Source organism: Coloeus monedula (genome assembly GCF_965178545.1).
Source record: "Coloeus monedula genome assembly, chromosome: 26".
NCBI classification, from domain to species: domain Eukaryota; kingdom Metazoa; phylum Chordata; class Aves; order Passeriformes; family Corvidae; genus Coloeus; species Coloeus monedula.
In genome coordinates, this window is record NC_138806.1 from 1,868,941 (window position 1) to 1,890,674 (window position 21,734).

Here is a 21,734-nt window from a genome sequence, read left to right on the forward strand (position 1 = left end):
GATCAATCCATCCTTTGGGATTTTCTCGTTACCGACAGCACTTCATTTACTGGCCACTGCCCCGGCCCTGTCGCACACCTTTGCTTTTGGATTTGGAAAGGTGATCCATCTGAAATGTCCAGCAGTGCCTTACCCACCACGGACACCCTCTCCTTGTGCCTTAGAAAATTAATTAATTAATGAAAATAATTAATTAATAATTACCAGTCGCATCCAGGCAGCTATGTGTTCCTGCTTTGGCAATCCAGTTGTCCCCATCTGCCTGAGAGATCCTCTGGCAAGGCCAGGATGGGATTTCCAGGTGACCCCCAATCCCAAACCCATTCGTGCTGCCCACGGGGTGCCCACCAGGCCCCTCTGGTTCACCCCGACCTCCCCTGCAGCCCCCCCCCCCCCCCACTTTAGGCTGAGTCAGGACCCTCTGTGCAGATTCAGCTGCCTCCACTTTTTGGTAGGTCCTACAATAAACGTTGTCACCGCAGGGCTCAGTTGTGGACCTTGGTGCTGGGTGACAGCACAGGGGGACGGGGTCGCGTCAGTGGGTCCTGGGTGTCTGTCTGTCCTTGATCCCCTCGTGCCTGAGGGAAGGGCTCGATGACCTCAGGGGGACACGGCCCCTGCTTCCCATTTCCCTGGGAAGGAAGACTCAGCACATGTGCCGGATGTGTGTGGGGACATGGGGGACATGGGGACATGGAGGACACCGAGGACTTGGGAGGCACGGGGAACACAGGGGCATGTGGAGAACACGGGGACACACGAAGGACATGAGGACACAGGGGACAGCATGGACATGGGGACACAGGAGGGTGCTAAGAGGCCTTGGGGGGGGGCCGGGGAATATGAAGGGGACACAGGGAAGGCAGCAGACACTGGGGACGGGGGGACACGGGAGCCACAAGGGCCCACAGAGGTCATGGGGAGCAGATGGGGGGATGCAGAAGACATGCAGGGGACGGGGGACATGGGAGGAACACAGAGGACATGGGGGCACACGGGGGGCTCCAGAGACAGAGGGACAGCAGGGATGGGGGCACATGGAAGCACCGGGGACCTGGGACGGTCGGGGGGCACCGGGGAGACACCAAGGCACAGAGCGGGACGTGGGAGGGGCGAGACGGGGGCCCCGGGGGGGGTAGACGGGCATGGGGGGACACGGGGGGGACACGGGGGGGACACGGGGGGGACACGGGGGTTCGGGGGACACGGGGGGTCGCAGGGGGCGGGGCCAAGAGCCGGGGGCGCCGCTGGTGGGCGGGGCCGGCCGCGCACGCGCTGGGGGCGGGAACGTTCGGAGCGGGGCTTCCGGGTTGGGCGAGGCCGGCGCGTTGCGTAACGCGATGGGCGTGGCCATGCCCTTATTGGGTGAGATGGGCGGGGTCACGCCCGCGGTGGGCGGGGCCTGGCGGGGCACACGTGTCCGGCTTTGGCGCCCCGCAGCGCTCGCGGGGGGGGAGCGGCCGCGGACTGGGAGCACTGGGAGCACTGGGAGCTGGATGCTGGGAGCACTGGGAGGACTGGGAGCGCTGGGAGCGCTGGGAGCTGGATGCTGGGAGCGCTGGGAGGACTGGGAGCTGGATGCTGGGAGCACTGGGAGCAGTGGGAGCGCTGGGAGCTGGATGCTGGGAGCACTGGGAACACTGGGAGCACTGGGAGCGCTGGGAACACTGGGAGCTGGATGCTGGGAGCACTGGGAGCTGGGAGCACTGGGAGCGCTGGGAACACTGGGAGCTGGATGCTGGGAGCGCTGGGAGCTGGGAGTGCTGGGAGATGGGAGCACTGGGAGCACTGGGAGCTGGATGCTGGGAGTGCTGGGAGCACTGGGAGCTGGATGCTGGGAGCACTGGGAGATGGGAGCACTGGGAGCACTGGGAGCACTGGGAGCTGGATGCTGGGAGTGCTGGGAGATGGGAGCACTGGGAACACTGGGAGCTGGATGCTGGGAGTGCTGGGAGCACTGGGAGCTGGATGCTGGGAGTGCTGGGAGATGGGAGCACTGGGAGCACTGGGAGCTGGATGCTGGGAGTGCTGGGAGATGGGAGCGCTGGGAACACTGGGAGATGGGAGCGCTGGGAACACTGGGAGATGGGAGTACTGGGAGCTGGATGCTGGGAGTGCTGGGAGATGGGAGCGCTGGGAACACTGGGAGATGGGAGCGCTGGGAACACTGGGAGATGGGAGTACTGGGAGCTGGATGCTGGGAGTGCTGGGAGCAGTGGGACATGGGTGTGGAGTGCTGGGAGCTGGGTGCTGCGAGCACTGGAAGATGGGTGCTGGAGCTGGGAGCACTGGGAGCACTGGGAGATGGGTGTGGAGAGCTGGGTGCGCTGGGGACTTGGTGCTGGGAGTGCTGGAAGATGGATGCTGGAAGCACTGGATGCACTTGGACATGGGTGCAGAGCGTTGGGTGCTGGGAGCACTAGAAGCACTGGGAGGTGGGTGCTGGGAATGCTGGAAATACTGGGAACAGGGTGCAGGTGCTGGGAGCGACGGCCGATGCCTGCTGGGAGCACTGGAAGCTGCGTGCTGCTGGGAGCACAGGAAGCGCTGGGAGCTGGAAGCAGTGGCTGATGCATGCTGGGAGTGCTGGGAACACTGAGAGCCAGGGTGTGGAGAGCTGGGAGCGCGGGGATGCTCGGGACATGGAATGCTGGGTGATGGATGCTGGGTGCGGGGAGCTGGAGATCTGGGATATGGATGCTGGGAGCTTAGTGCTGGAGAGCTGGGTGTAGGGCACTGGGATGGTGGGTGCTGGGAGCTGGGTCCTGGGGGAAAACCCCGTTCTGCAGGATTGGGGTTGTGCAAACATCCGTTGCCCCAAAATTATCCCTGAGAGTGTGGAAAGGGTCGTGGCACCCCGGCTTTGGGATGTCATGAGGGGTGGGAGGACCCAGGGGTGGCAGTCGCGGTTGGTCGTGCTCAGCCAGACAGGCCGGGGTGGGGAGGAGCTAAAATAGGGCTGGAAAAGACCCAAACACATGGAAAATAAATCAATCTGGATCTATAAACCACAGTATCTTGGCACCAGCTGGGGAACGAGCCTGTCCCTGTGTGGGGTTGGCTAATCCAGCTCCTCCAGGCAGCCTCGGGACCTTGGACCTGTTCCTCCAGCCCTGGGAAGGTGAAGCCAGTCAGGGATGGGACTGACAGTGCTCCCATGGACAGGAAGCATCCTGGGGAGCAGGTTTGCCTCTGGATCCTGACAACAACCCCATGGGGTAACAAATAATGGCCCATGGGACCTCAGAGAGCCTCACAGTGGCTAAAGACACCACAGGGGAGTGACAGAGGGGCCGGAGCTGGGCTCAGAGATAAGTCCAACGCCCGGAGGTTTGGGGGTTATCAGCACCCCAGACTGCTCCTGGCTCCTCCAAACCCCTCTGTGCTCCCCTTGTGCTCTGCTCCGGGCAGGAGCAGGCAGGGAAGGGCAGGAGCAGGCAGGGAAGGGCAGAACAAGCAGGGAAGGGCAGGAGCAGGCAGGGGATCCCATGGCTGAGGTCATCAAGCACTGTCCCTCTGAAAGCACAAAATCCCAGAAATGGGACACACTGGGAGGCAAACCCCACCTGCACTAGTTGGGGACTGATATGGCCTCGAGTTGCTGATGTCACAGCTCCTGATACAGAAATCCCAAAAGCGGGGTGTTCTGTAGGTTTGGGTCAGCACAGGGAGAACATCTGACAGCTTGGGGGGGGTACCAGGAACAAGCCCCATGTCCCAGGAGCATCCCAGAGCACATGGCTCTGCCTCCCTCCCGTGAAGATCCCAACAGACAGGGGTGGGGGACAGGGACAAACCCTCTGGAGGGGCTGTGCCAGGGCAAGTGCCCCCATCCTGGGGCCCGTGGGGACAGGGACAGGGGCTGGGGGCACCCGGTTCCATGCCAGGGTGATGCCTAAAAGCTTCTTCCTGGGATGTGGCACCAACATCACCAGCCCCCCATGCTCTGCAAAAAGGGTTCTGTCCCCCTCACTACTGGTCATACTGCGACAGTCCAGGGGAAAGTGGATTTGTCCCTTTCCTCCCCACCCAAATCCCAGATTTGGCCTATTTTACACCTCTCCATCCCCTTTCCCACTCAGGAACAGCCAGGCCATGTCCAACACCAGCCCTCTGGATGGAAAACATTTGGCACAATTAACCCCCATTCATTAAAATCACATAATGAGGGGGAGATTTTATGACTGGGGATTTACCAGCCCAGAAAAAAACCCAAACTAAACCTCTTTGTCTTTTCATAACATCAGAACTCAATTCCATATGCTTCAAGTGGCTGCTCAGGCTCATTCCCTGAACTGTTCTTCCCAAAAGTCACACAGTGACAGGGCCTGGCCCCAGCCTGCCCCAGAAAACGGGAGTTCAAGACGACCAACTTCGTAGGGAAAGACTTTTTTCGGTTTGTAGTGAGCAGTTTTTCAGTTTGGGTTTTTTTTGTTTGTTTTTTGTCTTTTATTTACAAAATGTATTGCTTATTTTTGCCTTTTACATGTCCTGATCCCCCAAATACACATTATTCCCTTAAAATTCCTGCTGACTGAACCCCCTGTCCACACCCCACAGGGCTCAGCCAGTGAGGAGCGCTATCAGTGGGGAAAAATCCCCGTGAAATCCTTGGGAAAGCTCACGGACTTTGCCCTTTGGGTCACTCCTCTCCTTGAGATCTGCGATGGAGCCCAGATAACCCTGGGAGGAGCCCTCGGCAGAGCTGGAATGGGGCAGACGGGTAATTTGGGGGAAGCACTGTCACCCCCTGAGTACACTGAGCTCCCACCGTGCTGAGGGGACACGTGTCTGCTAATTGTGATCTGTGTCTGCTAAGTGGGATCCATCTAATTGTGATCTGTGTCTGCTGCCACCCGGGAACGGTTCTGGAGAAGGACAGAAGCATTAAGGAGTTAAAAGCCAGACGCCTGAAGAGAGAGCCTGGCCTAGAACTGGGCACGCCCTCCCTGAGCCAGGCACCCTCATGTGGGGCTGGGGTACCCCCTGGCAGCCGAACACCCCCTGTGGGGCTGGGGTCACCCCTTCGATCCAGGCCCCTCCCTGAAGCCGCCCCCGCACAGGCCGCCTGAGCAAGGCCTCGGTCCCCCGGGCCGCCCCGGCCGAGCAGCCCTCAGGGCCGGCTTTCAGTGTCGCCATCCCGGCCAAAACCCTCCTCCTGGAGCCCCACGGGCCCTGCCCGCCTTGCCGAGGGGCTCCGGGCCCTGCAAGGCCCCCCATGTCACATCAAAGCCCGCGGGAGGCCTCGATATGGGCGTTCCGCCCCCGCAGCGGCACCGGAACCCGGCCCGCTCCCTCCGCCCACCGCCGTGACACAGCGCCCGACACGTGGGGCCGCGGGGCGTCCTGGGACGGCGAGTCCACAGCCGCCCCGGCCCCACCACCGCAACGCGTACCTGGACTACAACCCCCACAATGCCTCGCGGTGGCCGCGCGCACCGCCTCTTCCTCTGCGATTCGCGCTTCCATTGGCTCCGCCGCGCCGTCACGCAGCGGTACGGCGGGTTCTGATTGGAGGGAGGGCGGCGGAGCCGGGACGGCGGCTATGGCGGCCGGCGGGCGGAGCGGGAGCGGCGCCGCCGCCGCCATTTTGTGTGTGAGGGGCCGGGCCGGGCCCACTCCCGTCGCGGACTGGGGGCCCCTCCGCGCCCCCGAGCCGGCAGCGCCGGGCGGCCCGGCCGGGGCTCTGTCCCGCGAGCGGAGCGTGGGGCCCCCCGTCGGCCCTGATGGTGGGGCGGCGCTGCGGCGCCACCGGGCGCTCCCCCGTCAGCGCTCCGGGACCGCAGCTCAGCGCTGCCAGGCGCCTCATGGAGCCGGCGCGGGTCGGGGCTCCGCGGCCTCCCCGGGGTCTGAGCCGGTGGGGCTCCGAAGGAGTCCGGCCGCACCTGCGCTGCTGGGCGGGGGCTGGGGCTGTTCTTCTATCCAAGTTAGCGTTAGACGGTATTTGAACGTTTCTCGACGGCCGCAGCCCGATCTCGTGCGGGGCCGGCCCTGCCTGACCCCCATGAGGGGCAGGGAGGGGAAGAACAGAGCAGTTTTTGTGGAAATTGGGGTGGGAAGTACGTCTGGAAGGCTGGACCTGCCGGCGTCCCGGCCCTCAGCTCCCTCATACACCGCATTTTTGGTGGGGGGGAGATCATCCCTGGCATTTAATCCTTTGTTTCACATATTTCAGCCAAACCCCGCGGGGTTCCCGGAGGGATCTTGGTCGGATCCAGTGGATCTCAGCTAACATGGCCTCCCCGGCGGGGAGCTCGGAGACTCAAAAACAAAAGCGTTCGGCTGTTGCCAGGGCCCGGGGGAACTTCTCGGGCGGTAACAAACCCGAGCGGCCCCGGGCTCGGAGGGAGCGATGCCCCTCCCGGGGCTGGAAAGCACCTGCGGTGTTGTTTTCCCTGTGCAAAGTCAAAACCCGACTCTTTAAAAACTAAAAATGGCTTTTTTTTTGGAAGTGCTCAGCGCTGGGGAGGGATTGAGCTGGCGCAGCCTCCCCACGGCTCCTCCGTGGAACTCCGGTTCCCAGCCCCGTTTTTCCCTCGGCAAAGGCTGATAACACCAGCTCATCCCCTGGTATTTGTGGGGCTGGGTTTACGTTTAAAACAGGGAGATTTGGGAGGCTTCTGCTCTAAGTGCGGATTGTGCTGTCAGACGTGGGTCAGCCAGTTAAAACCAGATTATTTTACATTTAGTCACTTGGTGGGGTATTTTTTTAAAATTATATTTGTTGTTAGGACTCTGCTGATGTTGCTTCTGCAGGTCCTGAATTCCAAAGCTTCATACGGAAAGGTGATGGCTGCCCCATCTCTGAAAGGGTTCAAGGCCAAGTTGGACAGGGCTTGGAGCAACCTTGGGTAGTGGAAGGTGTCCCTGCCCATGGCAGAGGGGTGGAACAGGTCTTTAAGGTTCCTCTGACCCTATCCATTCTGTGATTCCATGATATTTTTAAATCCCAGCATTTCCAGGGCTGGGAGCTTTATTGTGTGTGTGTTCAAGTGCTTGTGACAGCTGAAAATGCAATTTCAAGCTGATTTTGTCAAACTAATGAGAGTCACACTTGGTTTGAGCCGTGAGCTTTGCACCTGCCCAGGTGTTCCAGGGTTTGTGGGGAGCAGAAGGGGAGCAATCCTGAGGGGCCAGAGCTGCCAGCCAGGGTTTGGTCTGTTGCAGATGCACCAAGAGCTGCAGGTTTTTGGTGATGGCCCCACCAGCTGCAGATTCCTCTCCTGTTTCACCAAAATGCCACTTGTGTGCCCCAGAGTCACCAGGAAATTCTCAGCAGCTTTGTGAGCGTGTCCTGGGAAGGTGATGCCAGGGAAGGGAGTGCAGTCAGTGCAGGTGCAGTGGTGGCAGGGCACAGTGGCAGTGCCAGAGCCGTGGCCCTGGTTGTAACCCTGCACCGGGCTCAGGCCCGGAGTGCCAGGGAAGAAGCACCGGGAGCGACTCCAAGGGGCTGCTGTGTCACAGGGCAGGATTTGGGACTCACCTCACCCCAAGGCTGTGGCATTAACAGACACTTCCCCCTTGGATTTGCTGTGTTTCCAGGGAATTGCTCTGTCCCTGCACTGCTTCTGTCCAAGGGGAATGGCCATTCCTGTGCATGGGATGGAGCAGTCCCCATTTTTTTGTGTTGGTGCTGTAATTTCTGCCTCTCCCCAGGACAGAATTTCAGCCCTTTCCTCTGAAAACAAAACCCTTGGGAGGGGAGGAGCTGGGAGAGCCCTTTGCCGAGGGTCTCACCGTGCTCTCTGTTTCCACGTGCCCCAAATCCAGTGTTGGTGTTGCCCTCCAGCCATGGAGCCCTGGTGAGGTGATTCCTGCCTGGCCTAGTGGCATCCTTGTCCGTAGAATCACGGAGTGGTTTGGGTGGGAAGGGACCCTAAAGCTCATCTCATTCCACCCCAGTCGTGGGCTGGGACACCTTCCACTGTCCCAGGCTGCTCCAAGCCCCATCCAGCCTGGCCTTGGACATGTCCAGGGATCCAGGGGCAGCCAGAGCTTCTCTGGGCAGCCTGTGCCAGGGCCTCACCACCATGGCAGAGGTTGGCACTGGATGGTCTTTAAGGTCACTTCCAACCCAAACCATTCCACAGTTCCAACGTCTCAGTCCCACTCTGATCCCTGCTGCTGTGGGCTCCGAGCTCACACAGGTGAGCTCCAGTCAGCTCCTCTGCTCCAAACCTAAACCAGAGCTTCGGGAAAGGCTTGGGATGAGGAGCTCTCCCCCCAGCCAGGGAGAAGCACGAAGGAGCTCCCAGTCCATTACTGATCCACTTGGAGGTTTCAAAGGTCCCTGAATGTCACTGGTCTGTGTCTGCAGGAGGTTTGGGCACAGGAGCTGGAATGAGCCCTTGGGATCAGGAAAACCTGGTTCCTAGGGAGACTCGTTAAAACAGCACAGAATAAAGCGGAAGTTGGTGGGGGCAGAGCAGGTTGGAGAGTTGATCATTATAGTCCTTTTAGTTGGTTTGGGTTTTTTTTTAAATCGTATTTTTAACAGCATTGGCAGAGAAAACATTTATTCCAGGGACTTGAACATAACAGGTCCAGGGTAAGTGGATGAGGGCAAATCCTGACTGAGAATATCCCCTTGGATCAAGGTTTTCCCACGAACCAGGTGCCGGGAGCTGCATTTCACGGACCCAAGGCTGTGAGGGACCCCGGTCGGTGCCATCAGGCGCGCGTCCTGCCCCGGGAGAAAACGCCTCTTGTGGGAATCAGGGAGAGGGAATCGCTCGGCAGGGAAATAATCGGCTGGGAAGCAGCTCCCGGGACAGGGGAGGACGCGAGGCTCGGCCCCCATCCCAGCCCGCAGCATCCCAAAGGATCATCGCCCCCCCTCCCCCGGAGCTGCGGTGATGTCATGGCACAGGGAAGGAGCCGGTGGCTCCCGGGCTCTTGTGCAAGTGGCCCTGGCTCGTTTCCTTCCCCCCGCCGGTGCCCCAGAGCGGGCGGGGAGCCAGATAGAATCGGTGTGATCCCCCCTCCAGCGGCTCCCCCGGCCCTTTTAACCCCCGATTTTACACCACCCACCTGCGCTGGTAGCGCTGAGGTCGCCCCTGTCCTTTCCCCCATCCCTCTGACCTCTCTCGTCCCTCATAAATGCTCTTTTCCCCCGGGCAGCGGCAGGGCTTTGGCCAGGCTGGGGTTAAACCTGGTGGGACCTTTCCAGCCCCTCTGCGCTGCCTCTTTAACCCCGCTCTGGTACCACCCCACCTGCGCTGGGACAGCCCTGTCCCCCCTCCCGTCCCCCTGAGCCCTCTGGTTTTGTGTAGGAGCCCGATTCCCCCATTCCTGCGGGCAGCTGCCCAGGCCCATCCCGGCTCCCTGCCTCAATCCCAGCTCCTGCCTCACCAGGTACACGTTTCATTAACTCAAATTCTGCCTTCACCTCGGCCCCAGCCAAAGCAGCCTCAGCCCCTCCCCTGCTTCACCCCTTCATTTACCTGTTTGCTCCCCCAAAAAAGCTCCAGCACTTGGAGCTTTTCCTGCTTTTCCCTCCTCCTCCCCCTCTCAGGTGCAGCAGGAGGGAGGTTGAGCCATCGCCTTTCCCTGCTCCCTCGTCAGCCATTTCAGAGGCCAAGTGCTGACTACCAAAACTTTTCCTTGGGCTGCTCCAAAACTTTAAGGTTTTTCCTCTCACTTGTAGCTTGAAGCAGATTTTTTTTTTTTAGGCAGTTTTTGCCCAGATTTCAGTTAGTGACTTGGATTCCTATAGACCTGCAGGGAAACAGAGTCAAGTTTAAGTGAGCCTTAGGCAAACAGACTTGAAGCTACTCCTACCTCAGTGAGGTACTCTCTGTGTCCATCACACACCATTTTACTCCCTTTCCAGGTACTTTTAACTATTTCAGCTCATTAAGCAGAATTAAAATTGAAAATAAATGGGGGAAAATAATAACAAAAAGGGTTAAGCGGGGAATTACAACTAAGTTTAATCAAACAACAGTTATAACATGATGAAAATAATCCAGGATGTATTCCCTGGTGGAATGCCATCCTGATTATTTTCTAGAAATCACACCAAAACCATTACAGTTACAAGTAATTAAATTTATTAGACCTCTATATTTTTTTTATAGTCAGTTTTGGCCAATTTACAGCTTTTCTGGGTTTTTTTTTTTTTTTTTTGGTTTAGACACAAAAAAAAATAAAACCATAAACCAGATATCACCAATACATCAACCCCCCCCTCACCCCGTCACAGCCACCTAAAAAAGGGGGAGCCCTCGGCCCCCCCCAGCTGCAGTTTAGCCCATAAAAAGGGTCCGCGGCGACTCTGTACAAGGACCGAATGTTCCACCCAGCACTGTAAAAACCCCCCCGCGCCCCCCTGCCCAGTGTCACTCCCCCGGCTTGCAGGGGCCCTTTTCCTGCCGGGGCAGCTCCTGCTCCCGCAGCAGCCGCAGGTTCTCGGCTCGCAGCCTGTCCACCTCCCGCTCCAGCGCCTGCACCCGCGCCGGGTCCGCCGCCTCCCCCCCGGCTTTTTTGCTCTCCATCCTCAGCCGGTTGTTCTCCTCCTCCATGCGCGAGAGGCACTTCTCCAGCTCCAGGTACTCCTTCACCAGCTCCTGCTTGCTCATGTTCTGCAGGCTCTCCACATGGTACCGCTCGTACGTCTCCGAGAAGTCCCTCTGCAGAAACTCGCTGCCGTCCCCCCCCATCCCGTCGCTGCCCCCGTCCTCGTCCGCCGCGTCGTCCAGGAAATCCTCCTCGCTCGTGTCGTCCGACTTGGCGGCCGCTCGCCGCGGGTACAGCCCGGTTTTCAGGTCGGGCTCCTCCTGGTCGTGGTCCTCCATGAGGAACTGCGTGGTGTTGTAGGGAGCCACCGGCTGCCCCTTGGCGAACATCTCCGCCCGCAGCCGGGAGGCGCGGAGGCTCTGCCGCTCGTCGAACTGCTGCTTCTCCTCCCAACTCAGCTTCGAGTACGGCTTCCAGCGCCGCTTCTTCTTCGACGGCCGCCGACGGTGCTTCTTCTTCACCGGCCACTCCTCGGTGCGCCCCACGGCCCGGTACCGCGGGCCCAGGCCGGGACGCCCCGCTCCACCCGTCGGCGGCCGCCCCTCGGCGCCGCCCGCCGCCGCCTCCGCCCCGGGGGGCGGCAGCCGCCCGGCATCGCCGTCCTCCGCCGGCGCCTCTCCGCGCTCGGGCTGCGGCTCGGGCTCAGACTGCGGCTCCGGCCGCACCTCGGGCTCGGAACGAGGCTCCGGTTCGCACTGGGGCTCCGGCCCCGGTTCAGCGGGCGCCGCGTCGGCCATAGCGCTGCGCTCGGCTACGCTCGCTCGGGAACGGGCGCTACCGGCGCCGCATGGGTCCGGCCCCGCTCAGGCCGCCCGGGCCATGGCCCTGGGGGCGGGGGGGTTAACGCCGCCGGGCCCGCCCCCCCGCGCGCACCGCACGCGCCGCCGCTCCCGCCGCAACCCCGCCCCACGCCCCAACCCGCACCCGCCGCCGCCCGCTCCCGACTGCCGCTCTTCGGCCGCCGCCGCCCGCTTTATACCCGCGCGCGCCCCGCCCCTCCCCGCGCAGGCGCCCTGTGCGCCCCGCCCCGCCGCGCGTCGGGTCCCGCCCCCGCCGCGCGCCGCGCGCCGCCGCCACGGCCCCGCGCGCGCGGGCGGTGCCGCCTCGCGGCCAATCGGCGGGCACGGGGGGCGGGGCCTCCCGCGGGGACACGCCCCCGGCCGTTGTACGGGCTGGTCGCGATTGGCCGTGACGGACGCCACTCGCGCGCGGAGCCACCAATCGCGAGGGGGCGAGGGTGGGACCGGGCCATACCACGCAGCGGGGGAGTCCCCGTGCGCGGGGCCGCGCGCGCCCCGCGACCTTCAGGCCCGCACCGAGGGCAGCGCGCGCGCCCCCCCCCCCCCCCACGGCACAGCCGTGGGACTGTCCTAAAAGAGTCCCCTCGCGGCGGAGGCGCCGCCGTCGGTGCCGCGGCCCCGGGACCGGGGGGGTTGTACAGGGCAGGGCAGGGCAGGGCCGGGCCGAGAGGGGGCCGGGGGGGGGCTCCGAGAGTGCGCCGGGCCGAGGGGAAGGGGGCGAGCGGAAGGATCCCGGCGCTGCGCTGGGTGCGGTGGTGCTGCAGTTGGCGGAGGGAGATGTAAACAAACCTGAACGGAAATAAGTCCTTTCTTAAAGGCGCCGCGTCCCTTTTTGCAGGGGCGGTGCGGAGCTGCGCTCCCAAAGCCTGGGGGGCTGGCGGGGGGGGGGAGGGAGAGGGAAGGGGAAGGAGGGGGATGGGGAGGTCCCGGGCCTTGTGCCGGTTCCAGTACTGCTCCCGGCCCCGTTCCTGGTCCTGCCACCCCCACCCACGGTGGCGATGTCCCCCTCGGGCCCCACGTTCGGGGGCGGGGCTGGGCGGGGGGGCCCCGCGGCCTTGGGGGGCCTGGAGGGATTGGGGGGCCCCGCCGAGGGACACACGCCGTGGGGACACACGGCTGGGGGGAGCCATGGCGGAGGCGGGGGGCGGCTCTGGGGATCCCTGTTTGGGGGGGGAAACAGGACAGGGGGGTCCCTGTGGGACCCACGCCCCCCGGAGCCCCACGGCCGGGCGGGGAGAGCCCGCGGAAGGGAAGGCGGGCTCCGTGTCACCGCTGTGTCACCAGCGGGGGGAACCTGCCCTGCCCGGCCCTCACACCGGCAGGGCCCCCCGGCCCGGGGGGAGCGGCCACGGGGGACCCCCGGGGTGGCACCGCTGGACCCCGGGCCAGGAAGGTCCCTGAGGTCCCCAGCCCCTCCCTCCCCTCCCCGCGGGGTCCCTGGGGCTTCCCCACCGCTGTGTCCGGAGCAGGGTGGGGGTGGCGCTGGCACAGGGGGCCCGGGGGGCACCGCCACCCCCCTCGCGTGGGGGGGACCCTCAGGGCGGGGATGGGACCCGGCCGGGGGCGCAGGCTGGGGTCTGGGGCAGACTCCCTGCACTGGGCACATGGCAGCCACGGCCAGGGCAGGGCCAGGCAGCCGCCACCGTGCCCCTCTAACATCAGAGGGTGACCAGGCGGGGATAGTGGACGGGCCGGAGCAGGTGGCCAGGCCGGAGCGTTTGGCCGCGGTCCCCTCCCCTCGCAGGGTGCAGGCAGCGGGGCTGAACCGAAAAGGCAACTTTAATTGAGGCAGGTTCGGACGATGTGCCAGCACCCCGTGGCCACCCGCGGGGCCGCGGCCGGACCCGGTCCGTCTGTGCTCAAGGTGGGGCGGCTGCCCGGGGTCCCGTGCGGGGCGATGCCGCCCCCGCTCCCGGCGCCGGTGCTGGCCCTGAGTGTCGGTGCCGGTGCCCGGGGCTGCCCCGCCCGGGCGGGCCCGGCCCGCAGAGCCCCGTGGCTGGTGAGGCGATTCCCGCGTGGGCCCGTGGTGCTTCCCCGGCTCGTGCGAAGCGGGATGGGGAAGGAGCGGTGGCGGTAGCAGCGGGGACGTGGTTGTCACCTCTTCCTGCCCTGCCAGCGGCGCAGCAGCCACTGGGTGACGAAGGGCCAGGTGGCCAGGAAGAGCAGCGTGCGCGGGGACACCGTCAGGCGCCACGGGGACATCGCCTGGCGAGGGGACAGAGAGAGGCAGCGTGGGGAAGGGGACAAAGGTGTCACCGATGTCACCAAACGTCCCCCCGGCCCTCTGCTGAAAGGAGCCACTGCCACTGCTCGGTGTGTCCTGTGTCCTGGTCACATCCCTCCTCCTCTGGAGATCGTGCATCAACACCACCATCCCTGGGGACGTGTCCCCACAGACGTCACCTGCTTCCCAGCTGAGGGTCCCTTCCCTGACCTCCTGCTGCTGTGTCCCCAGGCTCCCGCAGGCTGCCGGGTGGGCAGAGGGACAGCAAGGCCACCCCACATTGCTTCCTCCACCACCAACTCACCTGTGGAGCAAGTGCCAGGCCAGGGTCTGTCCCAGCCACATCCCCCTGCAAGACAGGAGAGGGTTTGGGGTGCAGGTGTGGCTGGCACCCCCCTTCCAGCCCCTGTGTCCCTGTGAGAGGGGGGAGAACGGCCTGGAGCGAATCCGTGCAGGGCTCCTGCGAGGGATCCAGACGGTGCAGCTGGGCCAGGACCTCAGGGGCAGTGGGAATGAAGGAAGGGATGGCAGCGAGGGGCAGCAGCTCCCTGCCTGCACCGTAGGCCGGATCAGGGCAGCACCGGCCTCGGCCCCGCCAGGATGTGTCACCAGCCACCGTGGGGGTCCCCACACCCGGGCCAGCCCTGTCCCAGGGCCCGGAGCCGAGCCCTGCTGTCCCAGCCCTGCCCCCGGCCGTACCTGGGCAGCGCCGAGCGTCTCCAGCCGGCTCAGCCGCTCCCGCACTCGCCGCAGCTCCTCCTGCAGCGCCCGCACCGCGCCGGCCACGTGCGCCTCCAGCTCCGCCGGCAGCCCCGGGGCCAGCTCGGGGGTACTCCCGGGGTCCCCCCCGGCCGGACGGAGATCTGCGGGCACAGGGCACACGGGTGGCAGGGCAGGCTGAGCACCGCCCGAGGAGCCCCGAGGCTGGCCCTGCCCACCCCGTCTGTCACCCACCGGTGAGCGGTGACTCCCACAGGGCACCTGCCGTGGGCTGCCCACGCCACACCCGCTGCCAGCCCAGCCCGGCAACCCCACAGCCCCAGCAGCACCAAGGCTGTCCCCAGGGCCGTGCCCCACTGTGTCCTTCCAGTGCCGTGGTGGTGGCAGCGGGTGGCCAGCCCACCAAGGGGGTTGGTGCAGTGGCACATGTGGGTCACCTTGTGACACCTGCTGAAGGTGCCAGCACCGGGCAGGACACCCAGGGCCAGGCCTGCTCCTCCCTGCCCTCCCCCGGGTGCAGCAGAGGCCCCAAACCAGCCTGGCAAACACCCAGATAATGCAGGCTGTGAGCGGGACACAGGCAGGGACTCGCTGCCAGCCCCCGGGGACGGCCCAGCCCGGCCTGAGCGGCCTCGGTACAACTTCACTGCCAAGGCCAGGCAGCCCGGAAGGGAACAGTGACAGGGGAAAGGGTGAGACAGGTGGGCTGTGCCCAGGTGAGGCGATGGCACCACTCCCCCGGCTGAGGGTGGCAATGTCACCCCAGGGCAGCCCGGTACGTCTGGCGCAGGGTGGCAGGAGGCTCCTCCTGCAGTGGCACAGCTCGAGGCCTGGTGGTCCCCAGCCACCAGCAGCAGTGGTGGGTGGCACTAGGTGAGTGGCACTGCTGTAACGGGCTGTCCCCAAGGCCTCCGGGGCACGGGGCCCAGCACCACCCCCTGCCCTCCTGGGCAGAGCTCACCCCGGCACCACCCACATCCAAAGGCACTGGCAATGTGGTTGGACCAGGGGCAGGAGCTGGGCACGGGGAGCCAGGGACCTGCATTCCCTGCCTGGCTGCTGGAAGAGCAAGCAGAGCATCCTCCAAATTGAGGCAAATTAGTACCAGTGCAGGAAATGGGCAAAGGAAGGGCTGTGTCCTGGAGGGCTGAAGCCACTGAACTGCTTGGGGACTACGGGATGCAAAGACGGGACACTTGTGAATTCCTTCAGCTCCTGATGGCCCAACCCCGGGTGCTGGAGCCTAACTTGGTCCCCTGGGGGTGGTGGCAGCCCCTGCACCCCCCTCCCCACACAGTCCAGCCCAGCCCAGCCCGTGGGAGGTGGGGGAGCAGTGGGAAGGGGCGTAGGGACAAGCTCTGCACCCACCTCTCTCAGAGCCCAGGCCTGTGAGGTCGGTGCTGCTGCTCCCCTCGGCTCTTCTGCCTTCGCCCTGCTGGCCCTGCCCAGCACTGTGGGGCACCAGGGGCTCAGCCCCAGCCTGGATCTCGTTTGGGGTGAGCCCCCGCACCTGCCCGGCCTATGAGATGGGAGAGAAGGGCCCTGAGACCCCCGCTCCCCTCTCCAGGGCACGGAGGGGGATGCCAGGGCAGCAGTGTCCTTGTGGTGGCATTTTTGGGGGTGGAGGGTGCGTGGGACTGAGGGAAGCTCAGCCAGCACCTGGCTTGGGAGGTGACAGAGCTCCAGCACCCCTGAGGGGAGTGAGGTGCCCAGACATGAGATGGCAAAAGAGGCGAGGCTTCCTCCCTCCTTCCACCAGATCCACCAAGCCTCACCATGGCACCTCAAGTGCCAAACGTGGCCCGTGGCAGCAGGGAGCAAGGAGAAGTGGCAGCAGAGCAATCCAGGTGGTGGCACCCCCGTGGAGCTGCTGGTCTGGCCGACAGCCGCCAGTGCCCCACCAGAGCCGCACCACAGCACTGGGGGCTGGGGAGGCTCCTCGGCCTCCCCTCTGTGACAGGGACCAGGCTCCAGCGGTGACACAAAGCACAGAGAGGTGCAGAGGGTGTCCCTCCCTGCAGGTTTTGTGAGGCTGCCAGGCTGGCAGTGCCATGCAGAGATGTCTGTGCAGCGCAGGCAGGGCAGGGATGGCAAAGCCTCCAGCACTTCCTCCGTTACCTTCTCAGACTCCATCTGCTCCAGGGTGTCACAGAACGTGTCCCCCTCAGAGTCGCTCGTCACCTGGCTCCCCTCGAGCGCCTCGGGGGCAGGAGCCAGCCCAGCTCCTGGAAGGGAAGCACAGGGCTGAGCCCCGGGCAGGGCAGGGCTGTCCAGAGGGCAGCAGGGGGAACGAGGGCCCTGCATGCCCAGGGAGAGGCAGGAGGAGAGGGAAACTGAGGCACTGTGGGGGAGGGCAGCGGCTCTGTAAACAGCGCCCAGACCATGGCAATGAGTCCAAGGACTGAATTCCCCCTTCTCCAGCCCACAGTGACCCATTGGCACAACACCCACGGCCCCTGGGGCAGCAGTGGCACCAGCAGGGACCCTGCCCAGCTCCCCGGGCACTGCCAGCCCCGGCGCTCGAGGGTGGCATGGCCGGGACATTGGCACTCGCTCCGTGACCATATTTGCTCCTGGCGGAAGGCTGGAGCTCAGCGGGAGGAGGAACCTCCCTGCAGCACCCTGCCCACCCCAGGGCACAGCCAGGGGCCCTCGAGGGGGTCACAGGGAGCCAGGGGGTGACTGCACGAGGGGCTGTGAGAGAAAAGCCAGGGCTGAGGTGTCACCAGGGAGGGCCAGGGCTTGGCACTCTGAATCCCAGTGCCAAGGAAGCAGCAAACGTGGTTTGAGCCGAGGGAGAACATCCTCACATTAATACCACACTTCCAGGGTGGTATTTTCCCAGTCCATGGGGCAACAGCCGCCCCTTCTCCCTACAGCTTAGCAGAGTCAGGCCCCTTGGCACAGGCAGGAGTGAGGCAGAGCCAAACCCACATGTCCAGGGTCACCCCAGTGAGAGCTGGACCCACGAACAGCCCTGTGACGTGGGCAGTGCCTGGAACACCAGCAGGGCTGGAGCAGAAGTGCCTGAAGCCAACAGTTCCATGGGTGGATGGAGCCCCAGCCCTGGTGTCTGCTCCGTGGGGTCCCTGCCAGGTGCTGGCCACACCAGGGACACCAACCTGGCACGTGCTGCCCGTCCTGCTGCTCGCCAGGCACGGGGTGTCCGGGGCTCTCCGGAGCTGGGCTGCTCACTGGGACATCCTGGCTGGGGCCATCCGGCTGCTCCCGACTCTCTGCACGGAGGGAAGAGGCAGAGCGGGGTCATTCTGTGGGGTCAGAGTTGTGTTGTCCTTGCAGCGCTGGCTCCCTGTGGGTTGGGCTGCCCTGCCAGCACAACTGGGGACACACGGGTGTCAGGGACCAGCCAGGGACCAGCAGCCTCTGCAGGTGCCAGCAGCTGGCAGGGAAGGAGAGGAGCCAGCTTTGTTTGCTGACAGCCCAGGAATCAATGTGAACTCGTGTGGGTTTACCCGGTGCAGACCACCTCGCTCACCCTGGGGTGGCTGGGGTGTCCCTGTCCCCGAGCCCCTGTGGCAGCAGGCAGAGGGATCAGCACTGGTGACTGACAGTGCCAGTCCTGTCCCCTGGCAGTGCCCACAGCCCGCAGCACACCCATGGTAACAAACAGCCCAGCACAAGAAGCGCTGGCTCAAGAGCCTTGTGTGGGCAGCAGCACCCCAAGGACTGGGGCAGCAGCACCCTGAGAAGGCCCTGTGGAGGGGCCTGCACCCTGTGGAGCCCATGGGGTTAATCCCAGCCATATTTCCAGCGGCCCCCAGGACTTTGCTCCCTGCTCCTGGGCAGGCAGGTGTGTGGCAACGCTGCCCTGCTGCTCTTTGCCTGCCCCTCTCTGCTGTTCCCAACCTGCCTTCGGCACCACAGAGGACCTACAGAGCCCCCTGAGGGGGACGAGGGCAGCCACACCCCACACAGGGGGCAGTGCCAGGGCTGCCCTGCTCTGGGATCCTCACCATTCCCAAATCCCCCTCAGGGTGTGCCGTGACCCACGGAGCGGGTGGGTGCAGGCAGGGTCCTGTCACCTCACACAGCACCAGGACAGACCTGGCTCCCACCAGCCACGCTCACAAGACTCTGGTGAAAGCACCACTCACTAGAGACTTGTTGGGACCTGGCACCATCCATGATCCGGGTTCCAAGTGCCACTTCATAACGTGTTCTCTTTGTAAATAAACAAAACCAAACCTGCCCACGCTCCCACCTCTGTGCCCAAAAGAGGGCACCTGCCACGCTCCACACTCTGAAATTCCCTTTCTGCCCCGGTTAAGGGCAGCCAAAGCTGTGATTGCAGTGTCTGAAGGCGGGTTTGGGAACCTTTAACACAAATGACTCAACGCCTTCAGAGCTCAGCGCTCCGCACCTCACTTCCAGCCACCTCGGGCTCGTTCGCCCCACAGGCGCCGCCAGGTTTAGATTTAAGTGACGGTGTCATCTGTAAGTGACACTCTCGAGTGGAGAATGACCAGTTTAGACACAGCTTTTACATTCCAGAGAAAAACTAAGTCTGCCTTTTAAAGGGATTCAGCATCAAAATGGAGAACAAAGCGCCTGGGTACCACGGGAGGGAGCGGCCGCCCTGGGGCCAAGCCTTACAGACAACGTGGTTTTGGCATCCCTGCTGGGAGCAGGGGGAGACAGGACAGATGCCTGGGGAGTGAGTCCGTTTGCCAGGGCTCTCCCAAAGCGCCGATGGGTCACACACCCGCTGTGAACAAGCCCTGGAAGCTCCTGTGCTGCTAAGCCGATCCGCTGGTGATGCCTTTCTGACCCCCTCACCAGCCCCCCGCTCCCCCGGGGGCTCCTCACCAGTCAGACACACCCAGCACAGCCCTGCACTGGGGGTGGGACAGGCCCCCAGCCCCCTCCCAGCACGAGGCAGCAGCCAGAGGCATGGAAAGGGCTGGGAAGGATTCTCCTCTAGCACAAACCGGTCCAAATAATCCCATTTGTCAACCCCTGTTTCTCCACATCCACTCCAGGCAGAAGCCGGCCGGCCTGTCCAGATGTTTACAGCAGCTGAGCCGGAGGTGGGCCAGCGCCAAGGGGAAGCACAGCCTCCCGGGGAGCTGATCCCTGCCCCACTTCGTACAGGGAGTGCGGCCAAGGGCCACTTGGAAGGCAAACCTCAAATCCTCGCCTCAAAGTTTTGCGGAGAGAAAGCCCAGCATGTGTCACCCAAAGGCACCCCGGTGTGCCCGAACAGCCCCTGGGCAGCAGCAGCAGTGCCGCGGCAGGGTCGGGGGGATGCGGTGCGTCCATCCCGTGCCCCCCGCAACGAGCAGCAGCAGGGCCCGGAGCCGGTGTCCGCCGTGCCGGGGCAGCCGCAGGCGGGGGCAGCGGGAGCCCGGGAGGGCAGCGCCGAGGGCAGCGATGCGCCGGGCAGAGCCGGGACACAGCCGGGCACAGCCGGGGCAGAGCCGGGACACAGCCGGGGCACAGCCGGGCACAGTCGGGACACAGCCGGGCACAGCCGGGCACAGCCGGGGCATAGCCGGGCACAGCCGGGACACAGCCGGGCACAGCCGGGGCATAGCCGGGCACAGCCGGGCACAGCCGGGGCAGAGCCGGGACACAGCCGGGGCACAGCCGGGCACAGTCGGGACACAGCCGGGCACAGCCGGGCACAGCCGGGGCATAGCCGGGCACAGCCGGGACACAGCCGGGCACAGCCGGGGCAGAGCCGGGACACAGCCGGGCAGAGCCGGGGCAGAGCCGGGCAGAGCCGGGCAGAGCCGGGACACAGCCGGGCACAGCCGGGGCAGAGCCGGGACACAGCCGGGACACAGCCGGGACACAGCCGGGCACAGCCGGGGCAGAGCCGGGACACAGCCGGGCACAGCCGGGCACAGCCGGGACACAGCCGGGCACAGTCCGGCACAGCCGGGCACAGCTGGGACACAGCCGGGCACAGTGGCCCCCACTCACCCCCTTTCCTCTTGAAGAAGGACTCGGGGGGCCGGGGCATGTCGTGGATCACCTCGTAGAGCGGCTCGAAGTAGCGGAACATCTCCTCCGTGGTCTCGTCCATGGGCACGGTGTCGATGACCTGCGGAGGGCCGCGGCTGGACACGGGCACCGCGCAGCGCCCGGCCCGGCCCCGCCGCCCGCCCCGTTACCTTCTGGGCCACCTTCTTCATCTCCGCCACGTACGCGGCCATCGCCTCCTCCTTGGACATCCTCCCCAGGCTGTGCCAGGCGTCCCTGCGGGGCCGGCGGCCGTGAGCGGGGCTGGGGGGACCCGGACCCGAACCGGAGGGGAACCGGGACCCCCCCCGCTCTTACCACTTGTACCGGCCGATGGGGTCCCAGAAGCCGGGCCGCGGGCCCTGGCAGCACCCCGCCGTCGCCTGCTTGTAGTAGCTGTAGAAGCGCAGCATCTCCTCGTAGGAGGGCCGGTACGCACCTGCGGGACACGGCTCAGCGGGGCCGCCGGCGCCGCGGCTGTCCGGCCCCGGTCCCGGCCCCTACTCACCGCTCCGCGGCAGCCCCTGGATCACCTGCACGGCGGCGCGGAACTGCGCTCCGCAGCCCGGCTCCTCCATGGCGGGACCGGCTCCGCACCGGCCCCGCACCGGCGCGGGTTCCTCTCCGTGCGGAGACAGCGCGGGGCCAATCAGCGCCCGCCTTCCATCGGCCCCTCCGCGCCGCGCCCAATCAGCGCCCGCCTTCCATCGGCCCCTCCGCGCCGCGCCCAATCAGAGCGCGGCTCCCGGAACGGGCCCCTCCCGCCCCTGCACTCCCGGCGCTGAGCGGAGCGCGCGCGCCCCCTGCCGGCCGGACGGTGCAGCGAGCGGCGCGAGGGGCCGGGGCGCCGCCTGGCGGGGGAGGGAGGGACTGCAGCGCTGGGGACAGGGACAGAGGGACAGGGACAGAGGGACAGGGACAGGGGGACAGGGACAGGGACAGAGGGACAGAGGGACAGAGGGACAGAGGGACAGGGACAGAGGGACAGGGACAGGGACAGAGGGACAGGGACAGGGACAGGGAAAGGGACAGGGACAGGGACAGGGGGACAGGGACAGGGACAGAGGGACAGAGGGACAGAGGGACAGAGGGACAGGGACAGAGGGACAGAGGGACAGAGGGACAGAGGGACAGAGGGACAGGGACAGAGGGACAGGGACAGGGACAGAGGGACAGGGACAGGGACAGGGAAAGGGACAGGGACGGGGGGACAGGGACAGGGACAGGGACAGGGACAGGGACAGGGAAAGGGACAGGGACAGGGGGACAGGGACAGGGACAGGGACAGGGACAGGGACAGGGACTGGGACAGGGACAGTGGGACAGGGACAGGGGGACAGGGACAGGGACAGGGTGGGGACAGGGACTGGGACAGGGACAGTGGGACAGGGACAGGGTGACAGTGGGACAGGGACAGTGGGATAGCAGGACAGTGGGACAGTGCACTGGTACAGTGCTCCAGGATAGTGAAAGATGCACCAGGGTAG

The 21,734-nt window shown here is 64.8% G+C and overlaps 2 protein-coding genes across 2 annotated transcripts; both read right to left on the bottom strand.

Annotated features, from left to right (window-relative positions):
- Positions 1–9,907: 9,907 nt before the first annotated feature.
- On the bottom strand, positions 9,908–11,434 carry HEXIM1 (HEXIM P-TEFb complex subunit 1). The gene has a single exon (XM_082297484.1). The coding sequence runs from the start codon at positions 11,253–11,255 to the stop codon at positions 10,341–10,343; it is 915 nt and encodes a 304-aa protein (XP_082153610.1). The 5' UTR covers positions 11,256–11,434; the 3' UTR covers positions 9,908–10,340.
- A 1,320-nt stretch (positions 11,435–12,754) lies between these two features.
- ACBD4 (acyl-CoA binding domain containing 4) lies at positions 12,755–20,883 on the bottom strand. The gene is made up of 10 exons (XM_082297482.1): positions 20,756–20,883; positions 20,566–20,686; positions 20,400–20,484; positions 20,209–20,329; positions 17,385–17,498; positions 16,381–16,487; positions 15,631–15,781; positions 14,242–14,405; positions 13,847–13,891; positions 12,755–13,523 (listed from the first exon to the last, which is right to left on the bottom strand). The coding sequence occupies exons 1-10, from the start codon at positions 20,823–20,825 to the stop codon at positions 13,413–13,415; spliced, it is 1,089 nt and encodes a 362-aa protein (XP_082153608.1). The 5' UTR covers positions 20,826–20,883; the 3' UTR covers positions 12,755–13,412.
- Positions 20,884–21,734: the final 851 nt, after the last annotated feature.